Source organism: Microchirus variegatus (assembly GCF_963457635.1).
Source record: "Microchirus variegatus genome assembly, chromosome: 8".
Lineage (NCBI taxonomy): Eukaryota > Metazoa > Chordata > Actinopteri > Pleuronectiformes > Soleidae > Microchirus > Microchirus variegatus.
In genome coordinates, this window is record NC_139809.1 from 17,011,653 (window position 1) to 17,024,903 (window position 13,251).

General features: G+C 37.2%; 1 protein-coding gene across 1 annotated transcript; it reads right to left on the reverse strand.

Annotated features, from left to right (window-relative positions):
• Window positions 1–1,224: 1,224 nt before the first annotated feature.
• dkk3b (dickkopf WNT signaling pathway inhibitor 3b) lies at window positions 1,225–8,541 on the reverse strand. The gene is made up of 7 exons (XM_083893417.1): window positions 8,330–8,541; window positions 7,414–7,542; window positions 6,419–6,499; window positions 3,778–3,870; window positions 2,933–3,077; window positions 2,107–2,257; window positions 1,225–1,385 (listed from the first exon to the last, which is right to left on the reverse strand). Exons 1-7 carry the CDS (start codon window positions 8,513–8,515, stop codon window positions 1,349–1,351), a joined length of 822 nt encoding a protein of 273 aa, XP_083749543.1. The 5' UTR covers window positions 8,516–8,541; the 3' UTR covers window positions 1,225–1,348.
• Between the last annotated feature and the right edge of the window lie 4,710 nt (window positions 8,542–13,251).

Genomic DNA, 13,251 nt, shown 5'->3' on the forward strand with positions numbered 1-13,251 from the left:
AATAAAATAAAAATAAAATAAAAATTAAGCAGTTTGAAGCTTTTTCATGATTAAAACAAGATTTCTGATTGGTTCAGCTTCTTAAATGGGAATATTTTCTTCGTTTCTTTGCTCCACATAACAAAGAAATGATTAAAACTGAATAATTTGGGAACATCGCAATTTCCAGCTTTGACAAACTGATCAAAGTTTTTTTTTAACATTTTCTGACATTATATGGACCAAACGGTTCATCGATTAATCGAGAAAATAATGGACGGATTAATCTATTACTAAAATAATCGTTGGTTGCAGCTTAAGTCAAAATGTCAAGAACAAACTTGACGTTGCGAATTAAGTAGAATAAATCATGTTTTGATTTTTTTCTGTCAAGAACATTGCTGGAAAAGTATAGATGTGTATAGAATAAACTAATTGTCATGTTTCATCAAGGTTAAAGTAAAAAAGCGTATACATGTACAAATCAAAGCACAAATTGTCAAACAATGTCTAGTTTTATTTTCTATATCATGAATATAGTCAAAAGTTTAAAACAATGAAGTCTATAACGAAGTACAAAATATTGATGCATTAAATTAAATTAAATTAAATTAAATTAAATTAAATTAAATTAAATTAAATTAAAGGTAATATTGAGGAATACTTTTCTTATTTTTAAGGTAAATTGTCAAGGATCATGGGGATTGAATATAAGAAAATAAATCACAAATAAAGTTCAAATGTTGAGAGAACATCCTGTAAATCCACGCTTTACATGTTACATAAAGAAAGCAGAAGCAGAAGTAGTCTGCCCTCTAGTGGCCACTGTTGTGCATCGCTGCAGTTCTCAATCAAGCTGGTCTCTGAGTTTATTTATAAGATTCAAACATAAAGAAGCGTTATCATGAATAAAGGTCAAAAGGTCAAAGAATAAAGTCTTAAAGGGAAGTCAAACATGGTGATGAATCAAATTTAAGGTGATAATGCAGCAGTTGAGGAATATGTTTCTTATTTCCAAGGTCATTTTTAAGGTGAATTGTAAATAATAAAAAAAAAAAATTAGGATTGAATAATTAATTTTCTTCTTAACAAAGTTAAAATGTAGACAGAACATCATGTAAATCCATCGTTTAAATGTTCCATAAAGAAACCAGAAGCAGACGTCTGCCCTCTAGTGGTCACTGTTGTGCATTGCTGCAGTTTCTTTTCTTGGTTTCTCAAAAACGAAAGACAAAAAGTCGGAAAGTCTTTTATTTCCGTCATGATTTACACATACAGATAAATAACAGTACTTTAATGGGACCAAACAATATGACGTTTAATTCATAAAATAATGATCATAAAAAAATAATAAACCACCTCACGATTGTCAGTCTTCAGTCAGCTCCGTACAAATAGATCTGCGTCTGAAAGAGAAAGAGAGAAAAGGCTCAAAAACGTCAAATAAAACAAAATAAATGTTACAAAACATCAAATACAGCAGTTAAATCTGAAGGAAGGATTTTAACCTCTTAAAGGTGCCATATGTAAGAATGTGGCCAAAAACAGTTACTACATTCAAATTCAAAATACCAAGTTTTCTGACGTAACTGGCAACCCGTGGTTGCTCGGCAGCTGAGACTCTACCGACTGCAATGATTGGTAGACAGCGGTAGGTGGCGCCACATGCCAAAACATGATTTCAATACATAAACATGATTTGCAGTCTGCAAAATATATTTTTTAATGCAAATATTTTGTCTGTACTGTTGTTGTTGGTGAGTTCAGTTTGTTATATGAACATTATTCCTGAGTCTCTGTGACATATTAGGCGTGCTTTCGATGCATTACATAATGCACCTTTAACAAAAGAATGATCCAATAGTACAGACTGGAAATAAATGTTCACTCTCCTGCACCAAAGTCCATACAGAAAATTTGCATTTTTAGCTCATGGGGACACAGCTGCTTTACTGCTAACGTCTGTTAATGCTACATCACCAAGCTAAATGCGACTGGCTTTGGTTGGTTATAGTAAGCACAAGCGTCCTTGGCTGAACTCGACCTTTAATATAATATAATACCTCATATTTTAGGGCACTCCGGGCCAGAAATATACCCAGAGAACCGCATTTTTAGCGTTCTCACCCATGAGGTTGGCACTGGAGGTGTTGGGCACAGGGGCAGTGGTCACGTGGCACCTCCTCGTCCCAGGCCAGCATGTCCATCAACAGGTTGGGGTAGTTGAGACAGGACTCCCCCCGTCCTGGTTTGGGGTTACACACTGGAAATAAAAGCTCTGGAGGAAGAAGAAGAAGAAGAAGAAGACGATGATGCAGAGACTAAGACTCATGACCGTGGTGTGAGCGATGCGTCCCTGTTAACCCTTTAAGGTACAGGCCTCTACCAAACGGTTGAGATGTCTGTTCATAATAAACCTGGTTTGCATAATTCATAAAGTACAACAGTCAGAACAAGTCACATTAATTTAGTGTTGTGAGTTCAGCTTGATGCATTTTTCAAAGAGATATAGTGACTTAAAGTGTAGATCGACCAAATGGTTGAGTAGTACCTTAAAGGGTTAAAGGCACAATATGTAAGAATGTGGCCAAAAACGGTTACTACACTCAAATTCAAAATACCGAGGTCTTTTAGGTTTCGTTTTCTCCGCCGTCTGTAGCTTCCTGCAGACGTAACTGGCAACCCGTGGTTGCTCAGCAGCTGAGACTCTACTGACTGCAATGATTGGTAGACGGCGGTAGGTGGCGCCACATGCCAAAACATGAGTTCATAACATAAACATGATTTGCAGTCTGCAGAATATTTTTTTTAATGCAAATATTTTGTCTCTACTGTTGTTGTTGCAGAGTTCAGTTTGTTATATGAACATTATTCCTGAGTCTCTGTGACATATTAGGAGGATTTTATGGCCAGTTGCTTTAGATTTATTACATAATGCACCTTTAAAGCTCACCTCGTTGAAAGGCGCAGCAGAGGTCGTCCCTGCAGTCGCCCTGACCCTGACAGATCGTCCCCTCTGTCCCCCCGGTGGCATTGACCGTGCACTGGCCCCACACACACATCTGATCTAAGCAGCACTCCTCGTCTTTACTGCAGGGCTGAGTCACCACAAAAACACACAAAAACGCGAAGCTTTTTTTAGTTATCAGTCTACAATTATGTAGTTATTCTGCTGCTCTATTTGTGCGTTCCTTTTGTCGTCAGAAGTTGGAGTTTCCTTCAACTGCAATGCCTTCAAAAGTTCCTCACAACCTCACAAATGTCAACATGGCTATTCCAAAATGGCCGCCACCTGCGTCAATAATAAAAACATTCTGCTACTTCTGCTGATATTTTCACTTGTCTTTTTTGTCGCTCAAACACATATTATGCTAACACATAGCACACTTAGGTTAGAGAGATAGGCGCTAGTTAGGTAGCTTAGGTAGATGCTAGTTAGGTAGCATAGATAGATGCTTAAACACATGTTATGCTAACACATATCATAGTTAGCTTGGCAAGATAGATAGATAAAATTGTTTTTCAGCTAGCTTTTAGCTATGTTTATGCTATCTTTGGCTAATAGATAGATAGTTAGAAATGTTGTCCTTCCGCTAGCTTTTACCTATGTTAGCGCTATCTTTGGCAAATAGATAGATAGATAGATAGATAGATAGATAGATAGATAGATAGATAGATAGATAGATAGATAGATAGATAGATAGATAGATAGATAGATAGATAGATAGATAGATAGATAGATAGATAGATAGATAGATAGATAGATAGATAGATAGATAGATAGATAGCGTTCCTCACCATGTCAGTGATTAAACAGGGCAGACACTTGGAGCTGTGAATCTCGTACAGACAGTAGCCGAGGTCGCCACAGTCCTCGTCCACCATGCATTCCTGTGAGCACAGACGACAATAACCGTCAACACCTGGCACAAGAATGAACACATGACAGATAATAAAGGGCTCACCTGATGAAATGTGTCTTTGTTTAAATCTACAAATATGTTTGCTGACTGGAATTTGTGGAATTCTCACTCTCCTCGCACCAAATTCCATAGAGAAAATCTGTAATTTTACATTAATGGCACACAGAAGGAGTCGGCCCACAGCTGCCTCCATTAAATGAGTAACTTAGGTTTAAATGTGTAATTGTATGACTTCTGTGTTTGAAATCCTTTGTCCAGACTTACCTCAGTAACACAAACCTACCACAAGAGGCAGCAGCAGACCAGCAGCCCATTGTATTACCGCAAGCTAAAAACACTGATTTTCTCAATGGAGTTTGGTGCAGGAGAGTGAGCAGTTTACAAGTCCAAAGAGGTTTGTCTAATGGTGAGTACCGTTTCACAGAGTCCTGGAAAATGTGCAGCGGAGGCTGAAGTTTAAACTGTGTTCTCGTCCTGAGTGGATTTATTATTGAGGTGACAGAGACACTGGAAACTACAAACAGGGGCAGCACCACTGCTCACAACCCGGCAATTATCTTAATAAATGCCAGATGACTACGGCTATTATTACATCCCATCAGCCCACAAGTGAATTATGCCTCTCTATGAAGACATTTTTCCACAAATTACTTAGGGGGTTGATAGAAAGTTAACCCAGATAACCCACTGGGATGAGGATGAATGAAGTGAGCCATGTGAAGTTATTCCTGATGATATTGTTGTGGAGTTGTCCTACGTTTGAAGACGGACATTTACCGACATTATACTTTATCTTTCAGGTGAAAACACACACAGTGCTGTCAAAAGCATGCCCAGCCAACAGGTGGCGATATAACTGCAACCGTGAAGTCTTTTCCGCCAATCAGAAGCGGGAGATACTAAAAGGTCATTGATTATATGTGTGAAACTGGCAAAACAAATCAATTTAAATGCAATGCGGGTGGTTCTGCATATTCTGGATCAGAGGGAAACGTGTTTTGTTGACAATGACAGTGGGCCAAGAATGGAGCCTTGAGGGACGCAATAGAATAAACAATAAATGTAGCATTTATTTCCCAATATTACCCTTTATTAATGACCCTTATTGTGCCTTTTTACAGTGTATGTTTAAGAAATTCTTACCAAGGTTAAGTGACGATAATTACGTGCTATTATACATCAATGAGGGGGAAAAAGTGACTTTACAGACTAAATAAAGGCACTTAAACCTTTAACTGTCACTGAACAATTATTGCTGACATTGTAAATAACTTAATTGAGTGTTTTGTTGACAATGACAGTGGGCCAAGAATGGAGCCTTGAGGGACGCCATATTTAATAAACAGCGGACGCCCACATCTCCACCACACTCTTCCCTCTTTGAATTGTAATTGGGCTAAATAAATGCAATTAAACCTTTCACTGTCTCTGCACAGTAATTGCTGACATTAACAGCAGACTATAAATAACTTCATTAACTTGGACAACATGAATAAGTGTAGTTTATTATTGCGTGACTCATCTTTGACTGAGTATAATTCCACTGTGGGAGCTGAATGTCTCCATTGTTAGTCATGTGAGAGGAGCAGGCATCGTCCTGTCTGGTTTTTTACAGGCTACTCTTACACTCGCTCGCTCTCCTGGATTTTTTATTTTCCAAGCAGGAAGCTGCAGCATTAACGTGACCACTTTCTGTGCGGCAGCTGCTGCTGCCAGGAAAAGTGGAAAAAAAAGATCAGAGCGACCGCTGTGAAAGAAAAACAGTGAAGCAGGCAGAAATAACGACCTCAATCCAAACTGGCATCCCGTCGGACAGAAGTATGATAAGTACACGGTGGGTCTGCGTGTGACCGATCGTGATCCTGTTCAGACCTCGCTGCCTCTTCAAACTCTTGATTAAGAGCTTTGCTTTTTTTGTCCTTCCTCCAAATAAAATTCCTTCATGACTGATTCTCAGTGGAATGTAATGAGCCGAGGACTCCAGGCATTTGTTTGTTTTTCCAGAATCCAGTGAAAGATAAACACAGTGAAAACCGAAGCAGTCGGACTTAACGAGTTTTGCTTTGTGACGAACTTCAATCATGGCTGACGAAGCTGAATCAGCCGACGACATCTCAGAAAACACATTCCCTGCTTTTATTTGACCATTTTACAGCGTATTATTCGAAACTGCTCACTCTCCCGGCACCAAACAGCTGGTCCACTGCTGCCTCGTGTGGTCAGTTTGTGTCACTGCTGTAATTCGGAACAAAGTACTTCACACACAGTCAAGTCAACAAAATCACACATATGAACTTTAACTGTGTTCTGATAAAGAAAACAAGTGTGTCTGCAAGCCTAAAATGATGATTTTCTCTGTGGGATTTGGTGCAGAGCAGCATAAAATCCTTAAATATCCTTTTTAAATTCAAACAAAAAAATCAGGTTTCTGCTGAGTCATGAGTCATTACACATTCACAATGAGTCACTGACCTCAGACCAGATGGAGAGAGAGTAAGAGACGGTGAAGGACTCACATGATCCACACTGTTCCATGGACCAGAAACCTCTACGTGGACATGTGACAGACGAGTGTCTCCAGTTGTGTTATCTGTTTCCTGTGAAATGGTTAAAAAAATAAAACATGATTTATTGTTTTTTGTTAGTTTGAGCTTTATTAATGACCCTCATTGTGCCTTTTTAGAGTGTACGCTTAAGTAATTCTTACAAGGGTTAAGTGACGATTATTTCATGCTATTATACATAAATTAATATAGATTTAGAGAATAAATAAAGGCACTTAAACCTTTTGCTGTCACTGAACAGTTATTGCCGACATTGTAAATAACTTCATTAACTGTTTTGTTGACAATGACAGTGGGCCAAGCATGGATCCTTGAGGGACACCATAGTAGAGAGTACAGAATAAACATTGAATGAAGCATTTATTTCCCAATATAACCCTTTATTAATGACCCTTCTTGTGCCTTTTTGCAGTGTCCACTTAAGTAATTCTTACCAGGGTTAAGTGACGATTATTTTGTGGTATTATGCATAAATTAATTGTGATTTAAGGGGGAAAAATGACTTTGGAGACTAAATAAAGGCACTTAAACCTGTTGCTGTCACTGAACAGTTATTGCTGACATTGTAAATGACTTAATTAAGTGTTTTGTTGACAATGACAGTGGGCCAAGCATGGAGCCTTGAGGGACGCCATATTTAATAAACAGAGGACGCCCACATCTCCTGACTACACATTTCCCTCTTTATTCCTTTGCCACGTTTACTGAAAGAATGAGAATCTACACAGACGCATGTGAGCTTCGTGATTGGGTGGTTGACGGTGGGTGGAGCAACAAACCAAAACAAAAACAAAAAAAACGGTTTGTGGTGCGGAAAATTTACATTTTGTTGGTATTTTCAAATTTAGCACATTTCTTCAACGTCTGGTGACACTTTCTTGGTGGTTTTATGTCTTAATTTCTTACATACATGACCTTTAAATTAAGAGTACAAAGTGGATCCTCACCTCGTTTGTCCTGTTCAGGACCTGGTTAGGTCTGTGTCCGTTATTCTTGACAACCGCTGTAGTTCCGTTGCTGAATCTGGGACGCAGGTCAGGTGACGTCAGAGACGACTTAGCGCTCTCTGTATTTATCTGTAGGGTTGAACGTGAGGAAACATTCGGTTTTTTGTTGCTCTTCTTCTCAATTGAAACATTCGACTTCCGATGTAAATGGAACATGCCGTTCATTTCTTGGACGACATAAAGGGAAAAGTTGCCCAGAGTTCGCAGATGGTTTAAACCAGACACTCGGGATCGGGATCATTAGATCTGTTAAAAGTCAAATTCTAGGTAAAACAAACAGACGTTCCAGGACTTTCCATGTTGGCCTCACATATACAGACTTTTACAACTTAAACATTAAGTTTTTGTCTCTATACAAAACACTCACTTCACGCCCACACCAAACTCCATAGAGGAAATCATTGATTTTACATCACAGCACACAGTAATTGTTGATCCACTGCTGCCTCCATCACTAAGTTCAAACGTGACATTATGTGATATCAGTGTTTGAAATCCTTTGTTCGGGTTTACCTCAGTGACACAAAGTGACTACACGGGGCAGCAGAGGACCAGCAGCTCCTGTGTCCCTGTGAGATTAAAACGATGATTTTCTCTATGGAGTTTGGTGTGAGGGAGAGAGAGCAGGTTTAAAAAACGTCAGAAAGTTCAAGTTTATGAGCATAAATATTACTTTTAGTTTATTTATGAGACAAACTATATTTATGAAGAGACATGGAAAGTGCGTGTCATGTTTTCAAACCAAACAAAGTCACTTATTGTCGTTGTTTGTTGATGGTTTTAGTTGTGTTGGTGTTGTGAAAAGTGAAGAAGACAAAGTTAGAGAGGGGAAATTAAAAAAAAATGTGACGCAGACCTGGTCCACCGCCTCCTCCAGGATGTGCTGAGTGTCCTCCATCAGCTCCTCCACCTCCCGGAACATGTCGGTCAGACTGACCGGGCCTCGCTCCAGCGCGTCCCGCAGCAGCAGCGCCGCGCGGCCGCCGCTCAACAGCAGACACAGAGTCACAGAGGCGGACAACAGCAGCGTGAGGCCGGGCATCTTTCCTTCTCCTCTGCGTCCTCCTCACTCACTCACTCCCTACTCCCTCTGTCTGTCTATGTGTGTGTGTGTGTGTGTGTGTGTGTGTGTGTGTGTGTGTGTGTGTGTGTGTGGAGCAGAGCGGTGACGCACCGAGGGCGCGTGCACTACAGCCGCTCACAGCTGGAACCTGTTTTATTTGGAAACTCGGAAGAGGAGAAGGAGGAGGAGGAGGAGGAGGAGATCACACTGAAGCTGCTGCTTTTATAGTAAAGTGAAACTAATCACGTACAAAAGAAACAAAGAGAAAAAACAGAATCCACAGAGACTGTTGTTGTGGTCTGTGACTTATATACAGTTCTGCTGGAAACATCATCCGGTCATCCTCCATCCATGTCAACATATAGAAGTCATCCATCCAAGTTTGTTTAAACACCATCCATCAATGGCTCTTTGTCATCCGTCCATGTCAACATAAATCATCCATTCATGTCAACATAAATCATCCATCCATATCAACATAAATCATCCATCCATGTCAACATAAATCATCCATCCATGTCAACATATATCATCCATTCATGTCACCATAAATCATCCATTCATGTCAACATATATCATCCATCCATCTCAACAAATATCATCCATTCATGTCAACATAAATCATCCATTCATGTCAACAAATATCATCCATTCATGTCAACATAAATCATCCATTCATGTCAACATAAATCATCCATCCATGTCAACATATATCATCCATTCATGTCAACATAAATCATCCATTCATGTCAACATATATCATCCATCCATCTCAACAAATATCATCCATTCATGTCAACATATATCATTCATTCATGTCAACATAAATCATCCATTCATGTCAACATAAATCATCCATTCATGTCAACAAAAATCATCCATTCATGTCAACATAAATCATCCATTCATGTCAACATAAATCATCCATTCATGTCAACATAAATCATCCATTCATGTCAACAAAAATCATCCATCCATGTCAACATAAATCATCCATTCATGTCAACATAAATCATCCATTCATGTCAACATATATCATTCATTCATGTCAACAAATCATCCATTCATGCCAACATACATCATTCATTCATGTCAACATAAATCATCCTTTCACGTCAACATAAATCATCCATCCATGTCAACATATATCATCCATCCATCCATGTAATACATTTCATTCATCCATCCATTCATCCATGTCAACATATTTCATCCATTAATCAATGTCAACATATATCATTTATTCATGTCAACATATATCATTCATTCATGTCAACATAAATCATCCATTCATGTCAACATAAATCATCCATTCATGTCAACATAAATCATCCATTCATGTCAACAAAAATCATCCATTCATGTCAACATAAATCATCCATTCATGTCAACAAAAATCATCCATTCATGTCAACATAAATCATCCATTCATGTCAACAAAAATCATCCATCCATGTCAACATATATAATCCATTCATGTCAACATAAATCATCCATTCATGTCAACATATATCATCCATCAATCTCAACAAATATCATCCATTCATGTCAACATAAATCATCCACTCATGTCAACATATATCATCCATTCATGTCAACATAAATCATCCATTCATGTCAACATAAATCATCCATTCATGTCAACAAATATCATCCATTCATGTCAACATATATCATCCATTCAGGTCAACATATATCATTCATTCATGTCAACAAATCATCCATTCATGTCAACAAAAATCATCCATCCATGTCAACATATATCATCCATTCATGTCAACATAAATCATCCATGTCAACATATATCATCCATCCATCTCAACAAATATCATCCATTCATGTCAACATAAATCATCCACTCATGTCAACATATATCATTCATTCATGTCAACATATATCATCCATTCATGTCAACATAAATCATCCATTCATGTCAACATAAATCATCCATTCATGTCAACATAAATCATCCATTCATGTCAACATATATCATTCATTCATGTCAACAAATCATCCATTCATGCCAACATACATCATTCATTCATGTCAACATAAATCATCCTTTCACGTCAACATAAATCATCCATCCATGTCAACATATATCATCCATCCATCTCAACAAATATCATCCATTCATGTCAACATAAATCATCCACTCATGTCAACATATATCATCCATCCATCCATGTAATACATTTCATTCATCCATCCATTCATCCATGTCAACATATTTCATCCATTAATCAATGTCAACATATATCATTTATTCATGTCAACATATATCATTCATTCATGTCAACATAAATCATCCATTCATGTCAACATAAATCATCCATTCATGTCAACATAAATCATCCATTCATGTCAACAAAAATCATCCATTCATGTCAACATAAATCATCCATTCATGTCAACAAAAATCATCCATTCATGTCAACATAAATCATCCATTCATGTCAACAAAAATCATCCATCCATGTCAACATATATCATCCATTCATGTCAACATAAATCATCCATTCATGTCAACATATATCATCCATCCATCTCAACAAATATCATCCATTCATGTCAACATAAATCATCCACTCATGTCAACATATATCATTCATTCATGTCAACATAAATCATCCATTCATGTCAACATAAATCATCCATTCATGTCAACATAAATCATCCATTCATGTCAACATATATCATCCATTCATGTCAACATATATCATCCATTCATGTCAACATATATCATTCATTCATGTCAACAAATCATCCAGTCATGTCAACAAAAATCATCCATCCATGTCAACATATATCATCCATTCATGTCAACATAAATCATCCATTCATGTCAACATATATCATCCATCCATCTCAACAAATATCATCCATTCATGTCAACATAAATCATCCACTCATGTCAACATATATCATTCATTCATGTCAACATATATCATCCATTCATGTCAACATAAATCATCCATTCATGTCAACATAAATCATCCATTCATGTCAACATAAATCATCCATTCATGTCAACATATATCATTCATTCATGTCAACAAATCATCCATTCATGTCAACATAACTCATCCATTCATGTCAACATTTATCATTCATTCATGTCAACAAATCATCCATTCATGCCAACATACATCATTCATTCATGTCAACATAAATCATCCTATCACGTCAACATAAATCATCCATCCATGTCAACATATATCATCCATCCATCCATGTAATACATTTCATTCATCCATCCATTCATCCATGTCAACATATTTCATCCATTAATCAATGTCAACATTTCATCCATTCGTCCATCCATGCCAGCATAAATCATCCATCCATGCCAACATAAATATCCATCCATCCATGTCAACATATTTCATCCATTCATCCATCCATGTCAACATAAAGTATTCATCCATCCATGTCAACATATTTCATCCATTCATCCATCCATTATTATGTCAACATTAACTATTCATCCATCCATCCATCCACGTCAACATATTTCATCCATTTAAGCATATTTCATCCATTCATCCATCGATGTCAACATAAACTATTCATTCATCCATGTCAGCATATTTCAATAATATCATTGTCTTCACATGACACATATTTTATTAGATGAGCTTGTATCTACATTGTGTTCTCACTGGTTTGGAGTCTAATAAAAGTGCACTTCCACAGCAAAGTCTAAAATATTGTTGCCCTTAAATCACACAGAGAAGAAAACTTTGCTGAACAGATAAAAATACGTGCTGAAATCAAACATTTGTGTTGACAGATATTTGTCACAGAAAATTATGTTCGTTTTTTTTTTTTTTTTTAAATGATACAAAGAATTATATATTTTTTGTACCACATCAATTACACAGCAAACAAAAACCAAACAACAACAGGAAATTTCAGGAGAAATTAACAAGGCACGGCTAACAGCCACAACTACTGTTTTTTTATTTTAAAAAAGTCCTAGTTTTGTTTCTGTGATGCACTTTCCCACTTGAGATATAAGACCTGATTTATTAAATAAATTAAATTAAAACCAAGTAAAGTATGTGAAGTGGCATAAAAAGAGCAAATGAACCGTTTTCAGAGGAGACGATGGCAAATAATCCCACTGCCTTTGTTTTTTTCCATGTAGCCTACTGACAGTCGTCTAATCTGTTGACATGGAAATACATACATGCATTAATCATAACTCAGTCACAGAAATCATAATTATAGGTTCAGGTTTAAATGTTAAATGTGGTTTTAAATCAAGTACTGACACTTTGCCAGACACTGTCCCTCTGAGCTAAATACTAGCATAAAACAAGCATGCTAGTTCTCTCTAAAAGAAAGAAAAATAATACATTTCAGCCACTTAATAAAAAGTTCAGCTGACAAAATCTATGCCAATTTAAGACTACAATTGTTTAAAGGTGTGTTTTCCACTTTTTTTTGCTGCTTTGACGTCCTTTTCTGACAGAAAAAGAAAGTTTGTTACAGGCTAACTTTCCTGCACTTAACTCCATAGAGAAAATCATTGTTTTAAGCTCATAGAGACAAAGGAGCTGCTGGTCGATTGTTTCTTGGTTTGGCAGGTTTAAGTCACTTGGGTTAAGCCGAATGCAGGATTTCAAACACCGAAGTCATGAAATAATAATTTGAACATATTAATGGCGGCAGCGGTGGATCAATAACTCCCTGTGTGCTGTGATGTAAAA